The sequence below is a fragment of the Trachypithecus francoisi genome, unplaced genomic scaffold (assembly GCF_009764315.1).
Source record: "Trachypithecus francoisi isolate TF-2019V2 unplaced genomic scaffold, Tfra_2.0 Lachesis_group13, whole genome shotgun sequence".
In the NCBI taxonomy this organism is placed as follows: Eukaryota; Metazoa; Chordata; class Mammalia; order Primates; family Cercopithecidae; genus Trachypithecus; species Trachypithecus francoisi.
This window is the reverse complement of record NW_022681458.1, coordinates 50,599,102-50,619,907: the sequence shown is the minus strand read 5'-3', so window position 1 is coordinate 50,619,907 and position 20,806 is coordinate 50,599,102. Positions and strand designations below refer to the sequence as shown.

The following is a 20,806-nucleotide window of genomic DNA, read 5'->3' as shown; positions in this document are numbered from 1 at the left end:
TGAATTTGTAACTCCTGTAGCAATGATATTGAATCTTGTAGTCACAAAACTGTATAGTTGCTTATTAAAAGGATATTTATATATTTATTTTTAAATAAAGATGGTTATCCATTTATATTAAAATGAGCTGACTAAAATTTGAGCCTTTCTATGTTAATTGTTATTAGGACTTTTTCTGGGTTTTGGAAGGCATAATGGAGAATTATAACTTTCAAAGGTCTAGGGGGTAGAAGATATGAATTTCTATTCTGGCATTATTGTAAGTTGTATGAATGTGAGCAAAGTTTTTAATTTTGCTGAAACTTGGTATATTCTCATTTATACAACCAATTGAATGAACTGAATTATCGTCAATGTTCCTTCTCTTTTTAAAATGTTATTCCTAAAGTAGAATAAAATGTCATGCATAAAAATACATAGCATAGATTTATTATGCATAAAAACATTAACTTTTTCTTGAATTAACTACTTGCATACTTAAAATCTGATATATAACTAAGTTTATAACTAATTTAGGGTAAAAATAAATGTACTTGTTTGTGCTCACACAAATTCCTGCACAAAAAATTGAGCCGAACTTTTAGAAATGAACTACTGATTTATTAGTGACTGGTTAAATTTCAATTGCATTTATTTTTCAAGATAGGTAGAAAAGTGAAATAGAGATGTTTCCCCTCCTTAAAAATATTTAATTAAACCAGAAAAAAAGTTCTTGCTCTCCTTGGAAGAAGTTAGATGGAATATGTTCAGTTGTCAATGAACTATTTTGAAATCTAGGAAATTGCTTAATACTACATCATTTCTCAGAGTAGAAACTAGAACATTTATTTTTCCAATAAGATTTTAGCAGTCATCAAATGCTATTTTAATTATATATGTGCGGTGGAACCCATCTCAGCAAATTAAGTACATAAACTAAAACAGCCATGTCTGAAATAATGACAAATAAAAATCATGTAAAAGTTCCACCCTGAAATTAATGTTCGCTATAGTAAATGTATCACATAAGCAAGATAAATAGTCTCTAAAGAGGTCCAGCGTTGTAAACTCATGAAGAGAAGCATGGCAAAGAGCATGGGACTGTTCCTAGAAACCTTGCCATTTTTTCATTCAGTAAATGGAAATGATAAAATCTGACAGCTTGATTCTTTTCAGTTAGCCTAAGTTTAGAAAAAAGGAGAAAAATAGTCAAAAGCCCAAATTAAAATTCTTCACTAACCTTTCTCTTGAAATCGAGGCTGTTAAGCATTTCCTGCAGTGTCAAAACTTCCTGATTCATCATGGCGCTATTCTTGTCACTCTGATCTGCAAAGGTAAAGAGATCAGATTAAGAGTCCTCGCCAAGTCAAAGCTCTCTATTCCTGAAAGTCAAGTCAGCCTCAATCCACCACCCTAAAACAGCCCTGGCCCAGAGAACTTATGTGGTAAGAGACTAATTGGGTTCACTAGAGGTGAGCTTGGAAGTCTCTGTCTGCTCATTTTGCCAGGAAGAATTACATCCAAGCATGAAAAAAAGGACCTCTTTATTTTACAGACCTTCAGGAAAGACCATTCTGCACTTGGTGTCTTGTTTTGTTTTGTTTTGTTTTGGTGGTGGACAGAGGAGATAAAGTTGCTGTAATGGATTCCTTACTGGATACCTCCACATTAATTATATACTTGGTTATTTGGTAAAAGTAAGGAAGGCGGGGATCACCCTTTGTGCCCCTGATTAAATCATATTTGACTCTCTGTTGCCTTCACCTACCCCTCCCTGCTCTGGTTCATATGCAGGTTTTATGAGAAACTGCCTGATAGAGTTACAGTCTTATCTACCTAGTCTCATGAACTAATAAAAGACTAAGTTCTTTACTTTCCCCCACTTTTTTTCTTTTTTTCCCCAAAATGCGCTAGCCTCATCGTAAAACTAGCAGTGGGCCAGAGTTGTAACTTAGAAAAATATCTGACTGAAAAAAAAGATTTATCCTTTTTTACATGGGGATACATACAATAAATAAACATTATATTATTTAATTTGAACATTAAACTTTATTGACATAGTGATGGGGCTCAGAAAATGACACCCCAAAATAATGGAACTAAAGCAGCAGCCTCAAGGTCTCTCTCAATCCTCTGTCTCTCCACAGCACACATGAAGTGCTCGGAAGCTCCCTGATCTACCTAGAAAATGGACCCCTAAGAGGAACACAATTGCCTTGGATCCCTTCCCTGAAATTTCATTAATCACAGAAACTTAAAACTCATAAAACAGAGGAAAAGTCTGAAAATTAAACACCACACCTAGAGCCCAAACTTTTTCCCAAACCATTGTTTGTTCTCAGGTTCCAGTCAATTCTTCAAGAGTATTATTTCCTAACCACTGTCTGAGCATTGGGTCCATTCATTAACTTTAAAAATCATTTGCTTCTATATTTCCAACCTCCCTTTCCCTTATGAAGAAGGGCATATCAACATCTGTACCCCACTGGATTACTGGGTAACCATTCTCCTGCTATTCTCCCATGCTGTGCATGTTAAATTAATTTGCATGCCTTTTTCTCCTATTGATCTACATTTTATTAGTGCATATTCAATGAACCTTCAGAGGGTGAAGGGGGAAGGTTCCCTTTTTGCTCCTACAATGGCAAATGACTGTTTATACCAACCATTCATGTTCATGAAAAATGGGGACTGGGAATGCTGGTTTGACTTGTGTAATTGTGAAAAAGAGGTCCCAGAACAACACTGGGGCAAATTTCTCTACAAAACAGCACTAATCTCTAGGAACTCATTTCTGGTTGTAATGACTCACAAATTTACCAACTCCTAGACCCCATACATAGCAAAATCTTGCTTATGTAGCATTTTGGCAACTGAAAACTTCTTTAGCTAACCTTTCCCATCTTCACCAAGGATATAATAACTTGTTTCCCTTGTATTTTTCTTTTCACTTATAACAGGATGGGACAAACAAAATAAATATTTGTGGATTTAGGTGATAAAAATAATCATTTTAATTCATAATGGACATGAAGCACTGAAAAAGTGACTCAAATCATAACAAATTAAGTTCAAAATAATCTAATTTTTAAAATTAGTAGTTTGCATATAAAATTTAGAATAAGGCTGCCTTCAATGAACATCACTTGATTATATTTACAGTTGTTCTAAACCCTTTTAGGGTCATGAACTCCCCCTTTGATAACGAAACCCAAGTTTGTGCCATTTCTTCTGAACGGAAAAGTTGTATGTACAAATAATTGTGAACATTTTGAATAATATTTCCTGGAAGTCAAGGCATCTTAAGCATATCAGGAGAAGAACCCAAAACACCTCATCTTCATGTAAGAAAAGTTATGTTTGACCACAATCATTCATATTTCCTTCAAGATACATTTTTAGGCCAACATTTTAATAGTCAAAGATGATTCTGTAAATGGAAAGTTTGTATCTGATTTATTTTTTTGAATTATTTTGAAATAATTTTAGAGCTACAAAAAAGTTGCACAAATAGCATAGAGTTGTCATATATCCTTCACTTAGTTTCTTGTATTCTCTTACATAAACATAGTAAGCACAATGATCAAAACAAGTAAATTAACATCAGCACAATTCCATCAACTAAACTAGACCTAGAATCTTGCCAATTGTTCCATTATTGCAACATACTTTAAACTATTTTTCTATTCTTATTTGTAAATCTTAGGTCTTGTAAATATTCTCTTCCCCTTCATTTTAAGAAAACACCTAGTTGTAAACAATTTCAGTGTTAAACCACAGAAAAAATAGTAAAATAAATTGCAGTGACCTTACATTTTGACATTTATGCAATTATTAAAATTATGTTTTTGGAGACTTTTTGACACGAGAAAATACTTAAAATGTTAAATGCAGTACACAAAATTATATACAATATGATTTCATTTTTTGAAAATAAATACATAGATGTGTACGTATGTGAACATACAGAGAAAACACTGGAAGGAAATATATTTTGACAGTATTTATCTGTGGATAGTGAGATTTCATCAGATTTTTTTAATGCTTTTGCCTATATTTTATGCTTTCTTCTGTGAAACACATTTCTATTTTATAATCTTAGAAAATTATATTATTAAAATACTACTTGTAATTTTCTGATCATGTTAGGCAATTATTATTACTTTTGTTTCTGTGATAATTATATTTTAATTCTATAGGAGAAGGTTTTTATCTTTCAGAGACCTATGCTGAAGTAGGGGTAATTCCTCATGCAGTGTGAAATTTATGTTGCATTGATTGGTAATTTACTTGGAATTAGTTGGATATGCATGGATACACACACACACACACTTAAACACTCACGCACACACATATTTATATGCAGAGAGAAGGAAGAAGCAAAACAAGAAAATACTCTCTGTATTTCCCTAGGCTCACCTAAGGAAGTAGATCAAATTTTTCAACTCTGTCAGTGAAAAAACTCTACTCAAGATGCCTTTTTGTCTCTAGGCATAATTACAGAAAAAACAAAAACTTACCCATTGTCTGAATTGTTTTATACCTGTAGTCAAATTCGTCTTGCAGGTCTTCTAAGTATTTAGTATCTTGTTCTGTCATCTTTTCACAAAAGAAAACATACTCACTCTGCTGTTACAATTAAGCACGTCAATCAAACAACATCATAAGTATTTTAAAAAACTGCTTGGTGCTTCCAGTATCCAACAGCAACCAAAGACCATAATGAACCCACGCTTCTAAAGAGCTAATTCATATGAAAGCTGCATAATGCTGGAGGAACCAGATTGAACCTGCCCTTCCAGCTATTCGCTCTTTCTATTTGCCTGGAAGTCTTTCAGCATCTACTTGCTCATTTCTTAATTACTTCCAAATGATGCTATGCATGTAATCTTTTTTTAATTGGAGAATATGAATATTTTTGCCCTTTTAGAACTCGTGGGTATTTCATGTAACTCTGTACTAACGTATCAATGATCACTTTTTGCTGAAATCTTCATTTAAATATGCTGTAGTTTATGACAATTCAGCTTAAATATTTTTCTTTATATTTCCTGAAATATGCCTATGCTTCTACTGTGTCTCCTGTTATTCTGTCTTTGAGATTTTTACTTTACTTTTCCCCAAACCTGGTGATGTTTTCCTGCTCAGATATAATAGTAAATGTCAAGATCTGGGCTAAAGGCTTTTTACGTATTATCTCCTTTAGTCCTCACAACACCCATGAAGTAGGTTATCCTCACTTTTATAGAGGAAGAAGCAGAGGCCACGAGATGTGAAGTAACTCACTTGTCCAAGGTCACTTAGGTCTCAGTGAGAAGTTTGTGGGAAGTCCAGCAGTCTAACCCTGACCCCACCCTTAACCAAAGATAGACCCACTGCGCTTCCTAGATTCAGACTACTGTACTTCCTTTTCTTCTTAGAAAAGTCAAACTTTCTACTGCCTGCCTATTCCAAGAAGTCTTCTCTAAGGAAACATATATCTACCACAACAATGCATTCATCACAAATTTTAAATTTTAATCAGAATTAAATTTAATCCAAATTTTAAATTATTGGTTACAAAAAGTATAGAATTTGGAGGAAGAGAGTCTGAATGACCCAACTCTGTGACTTTTTAGTTGCATGGACTTGGGCAAATGTCTTTGCATTTTAGCTTCTTAGCCTGTAGAAAGGGATGTGGGGGTGGGAGGAAGAAGGATAACAGTATCTACCTCAAGGAGTTGTTATAAGGATTACATTAGTTCGACTGCTTAAAACAGTGCCTGGTACCAAATATATGCTTCATAAGCAGTAGCTATTATTACTCTTTTAATCCCTGTTATCTCATTCTCTTAATGACATTCTCCATATTTATAAACCTTAGAAAAGAAACAAAGTAGTAGCTATTGACTACATGATATACTATCTACCCACCCATAGTAATAACAGCTACCAGTTTTGAGCAACCTGTGCTGTGCCTATACCTTACATAGATTATCCTTTCAGCAACCTGCAAAGTAAACTATTTCCATTTTTCATGTGAGGAAACTGAGGTCCAAAGTCATACAATAATACATACTCAAGCTAGAATTCAAATCTAGTCTAGTTTAGCTTCAGTCTTTACTCTTTTCTTTCACTTATACCCCAATACCACTTGTGGCATTTCACTTTGATGCTAAGTTTCTGCAGAACAAAGTCCCATGGAAGGCTCTGAGCTACTAAACTCATGGAACCTACATGCACGAGAAAATGTACCAAAATAAAATATGATAGCTTTAAAGCAGAGATATACTGTAGTTCCATCTTTTGATCTCAAAATTAATTAAAAGCCAAAAGAAGGCAGTATCTTGCAAAATCTTCCAATGAAAAGTGTATGAAACCAATGCCAGATCTCTGAAAAGTCAATGCTATGGTAAGTAATTAAGGTTCTTCTAGAGTATATTGTCATCAGTAATTGCAAAAGGTTAAAATACCCAGCAACAACCTTCAAAAGCTCTCTGAATGATCTGAGAGCTACATTCCAAACATTCCACAGAGAAACCGAAGTTATGGCATAAGTGGGGGAATTACATTGATTGGAAAGCATTGCTTTGCCTAAAAGTCAGACCAGGCTTCCTGGAATCAGCACCTGGGACAGGGATCAGGTTCAAGGGATTTGTTGAAGGAGTCCTCTTGGCAGAAAGGACGTACAAGAGAGAGAAAAGGAAGGGGATGGAGCTAAGTGAGCATGTGGTCATCACTTAGGTCTAACTTTGGTTTGAGAAACCCAGGAGCATAACCTGCACCACAGGTTAACCCCAACTTGAGGGAAGGGGGCTGGCCTCTCTCCCCACAACCCCGTGTCACTCAGTCATTGTCTGAAGGCAGCCAAAGTCTTCCTGTAGAGTCAATTCTGTAGCGAAGTCATTAGCTGTCAATACTCATAGCAGCTGGGAATCTATGTACAGGCCTGGTAAAGATCTGCTCGGGGCTCCAAAAAATGTGGTCGTCTGCTGCATCCTACTCCTCAGGATTTTAAAAGGAATTTGTGCTGGATGCAAAATCCATCTGTGCACTTTATTAATGTGCTTAAGTATTCTTACTACAGTAAAATAATAATCTCCTGCCTTTACACACTTGCAGAGTGAGTAGAGCCCTTGGTTTTGACATATAATGTGCCAAGGTATTTTGTCCTAGGTCTGTCTGATTCCTTCTCACAACAGTGTAAGCCCAGACTTTTGCATTCATGTTTTACTTGTTATGGAGGATCACTAAATCAGAAGTCTGAAAATAAATTTAAACCCTCTTCCTACTATTCAGATAATATATGGGACAGTTGATCTTTAAATATTTATAGTTTATTTATTTTGATGGAATTATTATTTTTATAAATGGCAAGGAAATGAATGCTATGTAAGTTTTGGAAAGGAAATTAACATCCTATTTTATATACAACATGGCAGAAAGTCTTATTCAAGACATCTTCACTAGATCAATAAAACTGATAAATCTTTAGATAGACTGATTATGGAAAAAAGAGAAAAAATTTATCAATATTAAATGAGAGATGTGACATTACTACAGATTCTACAGATATTCAAATGAAAATAAACATTATGAATAACTTTATGCCAATAAAACAACTTAGATCAAATGGACAAGTTTCTTGAAAAACACAAATTACCAAAGCTCATTCAAGAAGAAACAGATAACCTGAATAGCCCCATATCAAAGAAGTTCAAGTTGAAGTTAAAATGTCACCCATAAAGAAATATTCTCATATAAACATAGTATGTGAGAGATATTTATCTTATTAACAAATTGCCCTATGATTTGTATATACACTAACTTTGGGCACATGGGAGAATGGTGCATAGTTATATGGGGACAGCAGCCAGCCTTTCTAGGTATCTGTATAAGATCACTTACCTGCACACTGTTTTTAATGGCAGCCACTTTGTGCTCCACATTCCTCTGTCTTTCTGAAACTGAAGAACTTTGTAAGGATTTCTCCAGAGGCCCCTGGAAAAAGAATGTCCTGAAATTTCACTGGTTTTGAAAAGGTTTATGACAAATGCAATACATACAGCATACAATTCGAACTGAGATCTGGATCCATGTGATATGGATGCTCTATCGTCATTAAAAAAATCATGCTGTAAAAAAGTATTTAATGACATAAAATTTAAAGTGTTAAAATTTGAAGACTAGAGCAGATTATAAAAACATCATATATAGGATGGGCGCGGTGGCTCATGCCTATGATCCTAGCACTTCGGGAGGCTGAGGCGGGTGGATTGCCTAAGCTCAGGAGTTTGAGACCAGCCTGGTCAACATGGTGAAACCCTGTCTCTACTAAAATAAAATTAAAAAAAAATTAGCCGGGTGTGGTGATGTGCACCTATAGTCCCAGCTACTTGGGAGGCTGAGACAGGAGAATCACTTGAACCCGGGAGGCGGAGGGGTGAACTCGAGGGGCAGTGAGCTAAGATCATGCCACTGCACTCCAGCCTGGGTGACAACACGAGACTTTGTCTCAAATAAAGAAACAAACAAATGAACCCACCATATATAAATATAAATATAAATATATGATCTCTATTGCTTGAACATGTATATGCATGTATGTATAAATGCATTTGCAAATACATGGACAGATGTATAGATATGTAAACTCGAGTACATGTGACTGGAAGAATATATACACCAAAATCTTAGCAATGTGTTCTCTCTGAATAGTGAAATTACAGATAATTTGATGATTTTAAAAATTTTGTCTCTAATTCTCTATAACATCTATATAACTTTTGAAATTGTATAAAACCAATACACGTAATTTTTAAAATGATATAATGAAACTGCATTAAATTGGGCCTAAATTTAGAATTGGGGATGTTGGATCTGCTGGGATGAGATTTGTTTTTACTGTAAAACAAAGGGAGTTTATGAAAGAAAACAAAAATGTTAGCCTGGTTAAGCAAAATGACAGTTTCTCCAAGCAGAACCTCTCAGCTACTCTAATAATCTGATACTAGGTGTGTTCCTTAGATAAAAAGTTCTATAAATATTAGAGGTGAGAGTTAGAGATGTAAGCAGCCCCTTCATCTTAAGTTGGGTGGGGAGCCATGGTTAGAAAGGTTGATAACTAAAATCCACAGCAAATTCAGTGCAGTAACCTCAAGTAGAACCCATGTCCTTGACTCTTGATCAGAAGTTCTTCAATTATACCACACTCTTGCAATTGGTAAAGCCTTTCTAAAATTCTCTTTGTCTCATCAGCCCCCATTATTTGTCTACCTAGTTGAAATCGAATAACCAGTACTTCTTTTGTGGTAGTATGTGGTACTGGCAAATTATTTTCAGAGTGACTTTGATAAGCATATACTCAAACAAACATTTTGACTGATATCTTGCATTTGAAGAGAACATGCGCTCACACACACACGTGCACAGACGAATAACTAGAGATAAGAAGGGTTCAGAAAAGGACAGCTGAGAACACATGTGAGAATAACATATATTTGTAAAAGTATCTTAATTTTTACCCCAAAGACACTGAATCAAACTATATGTACTTTAGAAACTTACTATAGTTTTTTTTTTTTTTTTTTCTTTTTTGAGACGGAGTCTCGCTCTGTCCCCCAGGCTGGAGCGCAATGGCCGGATCTCAGCTCACTGCAAGCTCCGTCTCCCGGGTTCACGCCATTCTCCTGCCTCAGCCTCCTGAGTAGCTGGGACTACAGGCGCCTGCCACCTCGCCCGGCTAGTTTTTTGTATTTATTTTTAGTAGAGACGGGGTTTCACTGTGTTAGCCAGGATGGTCTCCATCTCCTGACCTCGTGATCCGCCCGTCTCGGCCTCCCAAAGTGCTGGGATTACAGGCTTGAGCCACCGCGCCCGGCTACTATAGTTTTAAAATTAAATTAAAAGATACCATCCTTCTTCATCTAAAAAATAAAGTTGTCAAAACTTCAAAGTCCTCCCAAAACAGCCATAACCTGACAATAACTAAACATGAGAATTTTTAAAGAGTTAAATAACAGATACTTTTGGCTGGGGGCGGTGGCTCACACCTGTAATCCCAGCACTTTGGGAGCCCAAGGCGGGATCATTTGAGGTCAGGAGTTCAAGACCAACCTTGGCAATGTAGTGAAATCTGTCTCTACTAAAAATACAAAAATTAGCCAGGCGTGGTAGCGGGTGCCTGTAATCCCAGTTACCTACGAGGTTAAGGCAGGAGAATTGCTTGAACCTGGGAGGCGGAGGCTGCAGTGAGCCGAGATCGTGCCACTGTACTCTAACCTGAGTGACAGAGCAAGACTCTGTCTCAAAAAAAAAAAAAAAACAAAAGATATTTTTGTTAGACCTTCAAAAATAAATATAATGGTATGATGGTATGATTTACTAAATTATGGAGGATGTCACTTGGGAAATTAATTACATACCCTTTCCTTTTGTAAGGATTAACTGAAAAAAATATTCATTATAGACTGCATTGATTCTTCTACTTGTCTTTAGTGGAGACTCTGAATTCACCCAGGAAAATGAAATAAAATATAATCTAAACTATGTTAGGGTAAAGTACATTCACACAATTAACAAACAAGTATTCGTGGAACTTCTGTAAGACAAAATTCCTGCTCACAGACTGGTTTACACTGTGAGGTAGGAAATGGAAGCTACTAACAGGTGTAGAGCAAGACCAGAACATACAGGAAGAGGCAGAGTAGGAATGACAGGAATTCAGCTTGGAGGTGATTACTATATTCCTAGGCTAATATTGTAGGACCCTGGAACACAGTGTGGCCAGTACAAACAGGAAAGGATGTATAGATAAGATTCCAGTCATACACTCTGGAAAGACAGGGTAACTATCTTAGAATGGGGGTGGAGAAAAGACACTATGCAAAGATGATACTAAGACCTTGATTGCAAGTGACTAGAAGGATGGTGGCACCACTAACATAAGCAAAAGAAGCTGGAAAAGATTCTTTAAAAATCTTTCCTTCCTTCCTTCCTTCCTTCCTTCCTTCCTTCCTTCCTTCCTTCCTCCCTCCCTCCCTCCCTCCCTCCCCCTCTCTCTCTCTTTCTTTCTTTCTTTCTGTCTTTCTTTCTTGCTCTGTCACCCAGGTTGGAGTCCATGGTGTGAACATAGCTCACTGCAACCTTGAACTGCTGAGCTCAAGTGATCCTCCTATCTCAGTCCCCACAGAGCTAGGACTATAGGCATGTGCCACCATATCCAGCTAATTTTTAATTTTTTTTTTTTTTTTTGGAGACAGGGTCTTGCTACATTGGCCAGGCTGCTCTCAAACTCTAGGCTTCAAATGATCCTCCCAACTTGGCCTCCCAAAGTGTTGGGATTACAGGTGTGAGCCACTGTACCCTGCCAAAGATAAGAATTTCTGTTTCAGAAAAATTGAGTTCAAGGTAATAACAAGATCACAAGGTCAGAAAATATTACCTGGACAGGCATGTTGGCTGCAGCCAATATTCTCCTCTCTTCCCTTAAACAGTTTGAAATAACCACAGCTACATGCATTGGATTTCCATGAAATTTTCCCTGAAAAAAAAAATGAGCAAAAATAACTAACATAAAGCTTAAATGTATACATCATAAGAAAATATCACCTCTTGAAAAACAACAACAATCTCCCAATAAATATGTGAAATTATTTGGGATTTGTTCCAATAATCTGTTCCATTAGAAAGTTACAGAAACTCATATTGTAAACATAGACCCCTAAAGAGAGCATATTTATCTCTTTGTCCTCAAAAATAACTTGCAACAATGAAAAATGGTTCTTGAGCACCTGTTGAGGAAAGATCTGAACACACACTTAGGAGGGTCAGTTTACTTTGACTGTTGCCACAATTTTATTAAATGATGTGGGCAATTTTATTAAATTTTGGGCAGGTTTTTTTTTTTTTTTTTTTTGAGATGGAGTTTCACTCTTGTTGCCCAGGCTAGAGTGCAACGGCGCAATCTCGGTTCACTGTAGCCTCCACCTCCCGGGTTCAAGCTATTCTCCTGCCTCAGGCTTCCGAGTAGCTGGGACTACAGGGATGCACCACTATGCCCAGTTAATTTTGTATTTTTAGTAGAGACGGGGTTTCTCCGTGTTGGTCAGGCTGGTCTCGAACTCCCGAACTCAGGTGATCCATCTGCCTCAGCCTCCCAAAGTTCAGGCAGGTTTTACATAAAAGTTACTTTCCTATAAATTATCATGAACCAGATGGTCTCAAATTTTCACTTGTTAATTATGTGTCATGGTTTGCTTAAAGCATTTGTTTCTGTCCCTATTTGGTACTGTTTGTGTCAACTAGCTCGTAACTGCATTAGTACACTAGAGTGAAACTATATCATACATTGTTTCAGCAACTATATTTTTATGACATCTAAGCATATGCATCTTTTATTACCAAGGTTAATGATGCAGATACTGTAAACTGGCAGCCTGTGAGCCTAATTCAGTCATCAGTTACTTTGTGCAAATTAAAATACTGGAATCCCTTTGGAGAAAGTATGTACTACCCAGGGTTGCCATAGTGCCCACCAATGAGTGTCCCAAGCACTCATTTACCTTACCTGCAAGGCCTATGTAGGCGTCTGAGTTTTCTAACCTTAATGTATAGAAGTAATCTGAACAACACCATCATTTTAGTCAATAATATTAAATTTTTTTGTTACTGGACTTTTTCCAGGGTAGGATTAACAGGAAGCACAGTAAAAATGCATTTATTTAGTTTCCCTCAGCCCTCCTCCCTGAAGCTGGTGCTAATATTTATGAAATGACCAAAAGGTTAGCAGCAGAAAAAATAAAACAAAAATCCACAACGTGGAAAATTATCAAAAATAGATTATACAGATATAAACTAGAAGATTTTTCTAGGGAAAAAATAAGGCTATTGGTTGTAAACTTTTTTTTGACTTTGACTGTTGCCACAATTTTATTAAATGATGTATGTTAATTACCACTTCTATTTGTTTTATTAAATGATATATGTTAATTACCACTTCTATTTGTAAAACCAGAGTAAACACCAACTATCTGAATTCCTGCTCTTACATATTTTACAGTCTTCCAAACTCTTTTTTCTCTTTAAATCAGAAGTCTCCAAATGAAAAAAACAAAAATAAATTGACTGAAACTCAGAAGGTAAAGAAATAAAAATGATCCTATTTATGAAGTGGGGATACCATTTTTTCATTTCTGCATGTCGACAATTTCAGATTCTCTCTAGTTAGAATTTGCTCCTGATGTTAATTTTCCCATGTATTATTTTTTCATGTAACCTATATTCAACTCTCCAAGAAAAGCTATGTTTTCTCATTTTTCTCAATTTATTTTAATATTATTCCATTGTTAAAAATAAAGGGCTTCTCCTAGGGCTAATTTGGTGGCTCTGTTATTCATGTAAACTTGAAAACTCTTGCCATCCAAGATTAGGATCCTTCTGAGTTCTTGGAGTTCCTCTAAGAACCCAAGAATTACCATTATTTGCCTGTTTTTCTCACTGTTGCAGGAATATTTCTATGCCAATCATTCAGATACTACCTTTCAACATTTCTCAGTTGTGTTGTACATTTTTTTCATTTTCCTTTCTTACTTGAACTTCTTCTACCTTCCTTTTCAGATTCAGTTTCCCCTATACTTCATGAGGTTAAATTACTCACTTTTTCTTCTTTGTTAAGAGCCAGGAATCACCGTAGTTTTCATCCAGGATATCTTTTCACTTTCCTTTTGCATTTTTCCTAAGTCCCTCACTTAAATGTATGAACAAAAACATCTTATGGAAAATTGATTATTATAGATTCAGTAACAAATGAGCACTTCTATTTTCGTAAGTATCAAAGACATACTCATATTCACCTTTCAGCAGTTACTAAGTACGTGAACCTCAAAATAACAACAAAACAAACCCTTAAGTGTGTGTTAGTGGGAGGAAGGAAGAAGCATGCCAGAGAAAGAGAAACTGCTCATTTTTGGTAGTGTATCAGTTTCTCATGCAAATTTATTGCAAATACCTTCTACTCTATGGCTTATCTTTTTCCTATCTTCTAGTGTCAATGAAGAGGTTTTAAATTTTAATAATTCATTTATTAAACTTTATGCTTCTTATGATTTAATAAATATTTCTGTAAGCTGCAGGCATGGAGATTTTTCTTTGTGGTTTTGCACCATTGACTGTAATTAACTGGGAGCTTGTTAATAATGAGAGTTTTCTTTCATTTTTTTCATATGTCTACCAAATTCCAATAACATTTACTGAACATCTTATTCTTTTACCACTGCTCTGCTGGGCCAGCTCTGTCATAAATCAAGTGTTCATTTGTGGGTGGGCTTGTTTCTGGACTCCATTCCATCTTATGGTTCTATCTCTGCTTCATCAATAGATAATCTTTTTATGTTTTTTACTACAACTTTATAGTAAGTCTTGATGTCAAGTAGAATAGGTCTTCTTTGTATTTCTGTATACATTTTAGAATGAGCTTGTCAAGTCACACACACACACACATGCACACCCTAGTTGCGAATTTGAATGACACTAAATCTTTAGGTAAGATTTAGGGAGATTTGGCATCTTTATACTTGTGTTCTTATCTATTTATGTATTCTTTAATGTTTCTGTATTAAACATTACAATCTTATACATGTTTCACTAGGTTTATTTCTATTTAGTTGGTATTTTTTGATAGTAGAATAAATACCTTTTTCCTCATTGGTTTTGCTGTTATATTGAAGTATAATTAACTTTTGTATATTGATTTTGAATCCAGCAATCTTGCTAAACTCTGATTCTAATACTTTTGTAACATCTCTTATTAACTCTAAAATTACATCTGTAGATTCTTTTGAATTTTCTGTATACACAAATCATATATTGTGTGGATATTGATAGAATTTTCCTTCTTTTCAATCATCTAACTTCCATCAAGATTTCATCTTTGTCCTAAAGTGACTTATTTAGAAATGTATTGGTTAATTTCTAAACATAGGGATTTTCTATTTATGTTTTTTTTACAGATTTTTAGAATAATTTAATTTTAATCAGAATACATGCTCCAAATGACTTCAATCACTTTAAATTTGTTGAGACTTGTTTTATGACCCAGTATATTAACATTTTGTAAATGTTTCATGTGAGCTTGTAAAGAATATGCATTTTGCAGTTGTTGGGTACAAATGTTTCATACAGGTTTATTAAACCATGTTTGTTAATTGTTTTGTTCAAATTTCTGCATCCTTGCTGATTTTCTTTGCCTGATAGATTTTTGCAGTTATTGAAAAACGTATGTTAAAATCTACTCTGTGAATTTTTCTTCTTGTGGTACTGTCAGACACATTTAGACTTTTATATATGAGTGGTCAATGAAATCTTTTATTACCTTGCACTGACCTTTATCTCTAGTAACGCTTTTTGCCTTGAAACAAAAAAACAAAGTATAACACAATGCTTTTTATCACTTAGAATTTTTATTTTATCTTTATTGGTAAAATTCTTGATTTATTTCAACATATATATATTTACTAATGTGTCAGTATTGTGTACATATATTAAAGGGGAAATATATGTGTAATAAATTGGCTAATGTCTTCCTAAAACTGCTTCACTTCAGAGTTCAATTTTTCTGAATCTCTTTTAAATTTAGAGTTTTTGGCACCCATATTTTTCCACAAAATAATGTCTTCTGGGCCATCAAGAATGCCAGCAATGCATATTTCTGTAGAGTGTGCATAATTATTGTCTTCATTTTATAAGTTTTGATGCTGGCACTTTCTTGATCTCTCCAAAATTTCTCGGTAGAAGGTTTCAGACAAGAACCAGGAATCATATTTTTTTTACATATGGTTAAATGGTTTGTTGACTAAAACATTAAAGAGTTGTAATAGTCTAGTCATACTATCATGATTAACAACCACATCACTAATAGATGAGATTCTTATTTAACTTTTCAGGCAAATGTCCATGGAATCATTGAGAACCAGAATATATGGTAGATTCTCAGATGTCTATTCCAGAAGACTTCTAATCAGTCTTCTGTCACCATAGTCATTATCCATCCACTATTGTGGTTCACTCTTAATAATACCTTTGAAAAAGTTCTTAAAAAAATTTTTTTTTATTATACTTTAAGTTCTGGGATACATGTGCAGGTTTGTTGCACAGGTATACATGTGCTATAATGGTTTGCTGTACCCATCAACCTGTCATCTACATTAGGTATTTCTCCTAATGCTATCCCTTCCCTAGGCCCCCACCCCCTGACAGGCCCTGGTGTGTGATGTTCCCTTACCTGTGTCCATGTGTTCTCATCGTGCAACTCCCACTTATGAGTGAGAACATGCGGTGTTTGGTTTTCTGTTCTTGTGTTCGTTTGCTGAGAATGATGGTTTCCAGATTCATCCATGTCCCCGCAAAGGACAGGAACTCATCCTTTTTTTATGGCTGAATAGTATTCCATGGTGTATATGTGCCACATTTTCTTTATTGAGTCTATCATTGATAGGCATTTGGGTTGGTTCCAAGCCTTTGCTACTGTGAACAGTGCTGCAATAAACATGTGTGCATGTGTCTGTAGAGTAAAATAATTTATAATCCTTTGGGTATAAACCCAGTAATGGGATTGCTGGGTCAAGTGGTATTTCTGGTTCCACATCCTTGAGGAATCGCCATACTGTCTTCCACAATGGTTGAACTAGTTTACACTCCCACCAACAGTGTAAAAGCGTTCCTATCTCTCCACATCCTCTCCAGCATCTGTTGTTTCCTGACTTTTTAATGATCGCCATTCTAACTGACATGAGATGGTATCTCATTGTAGTTTTGATTTGCATCTCTCTAATGACCAGTGATGATGAGCATTTTTTCATATGTTTGTTGGTTGCATAAATATTTTCTTTTGAGAAGTGTCTGTTCATATCCTTTGCCCACATAAAGTTCTTATTCTTAGACATTGTTTTACAGTTACACAAATTAAATATGGTGGCGACTTCAGCAATCAGCAGTTAAGACATAAGATCAGAGCAATATGCTGCTTTTGATACCCCAAATTCATAATCTTGGACTCCTTAAAGTTCCATTCGTATAGGCAGTATGATTTTAAGTCTTGCCAAGGAAAACCACTCCCTCATCCCTAGCATTACCTCTTTAATTAAACACATATTATCATTTTTCCTCCCTTGCATCATGCTGGAAGTTAAGTGTACTCTGTTCAGTCAGCAGGATGTTTCTGATAAATTGATGTTGTACATCTTAATGATAATACTATGCAATGCATGAATCATTCGTTCCAGGGTCTTATTGTGCTGATATTTCTTTCATCTATTATGAGGAATTTGGCAATTTCTCTTGCCACTGTTGCTTTGTGTATGACAGGCAATCTATTTTTGCATGAATTTCAGTAACAAAATATAATATAACTTTATCTACTTGTGAGCATCTTCCTTTCTTACATCCTATAAAGCATTTTATTGTTGCTTTCCAAGAAAACTGGAAATTTAGGGTCATCCATCTAATGACAAATGGTTGCTTCACAAATACCAAATTTGTACCCTGCTGATTTGTTCCCATCCCTTTCTGCATACATAATAATAATTTGTTTCAATTCTAAATTATAGTGTTATATTTTGATGACATTTTAAACAGCAATTAAGATTAACATATGTTGCACCAACAGTGCACATAATTCAATTGAAGTGACAACAACATGATAGCTTTGACCCAGTTTCACATCACAGGCAATGACAATGATGCTGTGATTGCCACATGGCAACAGCAATTAAGAGGTGTTATTGATTATACTATGCATTCTATTTCAGAGATTTTAAAGATGTTAAAATGTGGAGATGTTAAAATCTGGAGAAAAGTGTCACAGAATCCATGAACATGCTATTTATTCTTTTTGCTACTTTATGCTAAATTTCTTGGCTTTCCTTCAAATTCCCCTTCCACTGCCTTTCTACCTAATTTCCAAATTCGACTTGTCATTAAAGAGTAACTAGTTTATCTGCTCTTTTTCTTCCAAATGGTCCAAGAAGTTCCAGAGTCAGAAGTGATGGATATGAGAAGGCCTGTTCAAAATAATCTTCTTTATACAGGCGACACGGAGCCTGAAACTTCACAATTAGGAATTCACCCTGAGTTCTTTTCCCAATGGTCCTCTTAAAAATGTAAACACATTTGGAGAGTTAATACCACATTTAACAAATTTCCTCTGTATTGTGAAGGATTTATCAGATGATGTGCTCTGATTGCAGTGATCTGGCAACGGCAGGGTGAGAATGATAGGTCCCAGGTCAAATAAAGGGAGAATTTTCTAGAGCGCCTGAGACAGGAGACAATAGTGACCAAAGGGAATATAGAATTCTGAGGAAAGACACAACCAACAACTGTCCTAACTTGGGTTTCTTCAGAAACTGACCTTAAGACAAGGATTCCAGTGCAAGTCACTTAAGTGGGAGTTGGTCCCACAAAACAGTTATGGGAGTAATCAAGTGAGATGAGGAAGAGAAGGGAGCCAGTAAGGGTGTGCTATTAGCCATTTGCTAAGATGGGCTGAGAATCCTTGAAGTTAGTATGGAATATGTGACAGAGTTATCTACTCAAGGACTTTGGGAACTGGAGTATTTTCACATCAGCTCTTGTCATCTCTCATTAGCGATGACAAAAGATGGGATACTGGCAGTTGGATTTCTACTTGACTAAACTAAAATGATAAGGCCAAGAAGATGTGAACAGGACAGTCCCACCTCTGCTGTACCAGCTCTTCTCCTAACCCCAATTGAAGAACTTTTTGACTTCTTATTTTATTAAAACTACCTACAACCATACTTCTCTCAAATGTAGATATTTATTCTTTGGGGTGTCTCTGGGATATGAAGCATTTGTCTCCATTTACAGAGTAAAATGTTTTCATTTACATTTTTGAATTGGAAATGTGCAACCTACTGTGTACTTCTGGTTGCCAACTAGCCCTCTCTCCCTTTGCCTCACAAATACTGCTGTTGAATCATTTTTATCCTTTTTCCTCACCAATGTCAAACTCACAGGCCTGTGTGGATATCAAACTGACTTACTCATAAATTAAGTAAATAAGCCCAAGTGTCTTTCAAGTTCACATGATTTTAGTAACCTTTGATGGAAAAAAACAGTTTTAAAATTATTGCTAAAATAAAATAGCAATGTTTTCAGACTTTAGACATTTGGTCTAAATTAGTCTCTGATAGGTGTTTTAAGATATAGAACTTTGTGGCTGGGTGTGGCGGCTCACGCCTGTAATCCCAGCACTTTGGGAGTCCGAGGCAGGCAGATCACGAGGTCAGGAGTTCGAGACCAGCCTGACCAACAAGGTGAAACCCTGTATCTACTAAAAATATAAAAATTAGCTGGGCATGGTGGTGCGTGACTGTAATCCCAGCTACTTAGGAGGCTAAGGCAAGAGAATCACTTGAACTCAGGAGGCAGAGGTTGCAGTGAGCCAAGATCACGCCATTGCACTCCAGCCTGGGTGACGGAGCAAGATTCCATCTAAAAAAAAAAAAAAAAAAAAAAAAAGAACTTTGTTTCGACACTTGCTTAACCTGTCTATAAACTTATATTCTTAGATTTGAGTCATTAGGAAACAATGAAGCCTAGTTCTAGGCATGGTTCTTTGCTCTGGGCTCTGTACCTAGTACATAATTAAAATTGCTTACCTTCTAATTTTTTCACTAAAAATTAGTTATTAAGAATTAACATTACAATTAATACATATAATTAAAACTACTAAATACAAAGTACATAAAAAGATAAAATGTATTTTTCATAAAGTTACAAGAAGGCATGGGAAGGTGGTTTTTATTAAAGGAAAATTAATTTTGTCTAGTTAAAAAGTGTTTAAGGATTGCTTTAAGTAAAAAAAGGAGAAAACTGGGCCGGGCACAGTGGCTTATGCCTGTAATCCCAGCACTTTGGGAAGCCAAGGTGGGTGGATCACGAAGTCAGCAGATCGCAACCATCCTGGCTAACATGGTGAAACCCCATCTCTACTGAAAAAAATAGAAAAAAATTAGCCAGTCGTGGTGGCAGGCACCTGTAGTCCCAGCTACTTGGGAGGATGAGGCAGGAGAATGGCGTGACCCCAGGACGCAGTGGAGCTTGCAGTGAGCCCAGATGGCACCATAGCACTCCAGCCTGGGCGACAGAGCAAGACTCCACCTCCAAAAAAAAAAAAAAAAAAAAAATTTAAAAATTTTAAAAAAGACAAGAAAAAAGGAGAAAACTGAAGGTTTAAACAAGTTGTGAAAGGTTTGAGAAAAATTAATCTTATAAAAAAATTCTATATGTGAGCAAGTTAGTTAAAATTTAAATGGACTTTTTAAGTTTTTAAATAAATTAAACATTAAAATAAAAAGCATATTGATGTAGGGCCAGAATCTAGGCCTTTGTGTTAGAATCACAGGGTTTTCTTGGAGCATTGATCTACTCTTTATGAAAATCTTACCTTATGGTTCAACTGATTAACTGATTTATTCATAAGGTTATATTAAAAATAGATTTAGCATTAATAATATACGATACAAAGGTAAAAAAGTAGTTTTTCTCTACTGTTTTCAAACAAGATTTTTGTGTAATATTAGAAAATAGTAAAATATTTTTATCTTTTGAGTAAACTTCAAAAAAAATGGGAGAGAGAAAGATTTTGCTGGCCTCATGCTATCTTTATTAGATTTTATTGTTTGGGAAAGTGAGTCTCCTTTATGCCAAAGAGTAAAGCTTTCTGCTCTTTTGAAATATTTGAATTATCATTTTGGCTAAAGAAATGACTTATTTTATAGTGACCTGTGATCCTATTTGTGATATGAAGTTTTAAAACCTTTCATAT

At 35.5% G+C, this 20,806-nt stretch overlaps 1 protein-coding gene across 4 annotated transcripts in view; it reads right to left on the bottom strand.

The window, feature by feature from the left end:
• STAT4 (signal transducer and activator of transcription 4) overlaps nt 1-20,806 on the bottom strand; it is a 124,597-nt gene that overhangs the window by 35,342 nt on the left and 68,449 nt on the right. For all 4 annotated transcript variants that reach the window (XM_033230814.1, XM_033230812.1, XM_033230813.1 and 1 more), the window contains 4 exons: nt 11,402-11,500; nt 7,867-7,959; nt 4,500-4,578; nt 1,220-1,305 (listed from right to left, as the gene is read on the bottom strand). In XM_033230814.1, the coding sequence (XP_033086705.1) occupies nt 1,220-1,305; nt 4,500-4,578; nt 7,867-7,959; nt 11,402-11,500 (357 nt within the window). The remainder of the gene's footprint in view (nt 1-1,219; nt 1,306-4,499; nt 4,579-7,866; nt 7,960-11,401; nt 11,501-20,806) is intronic.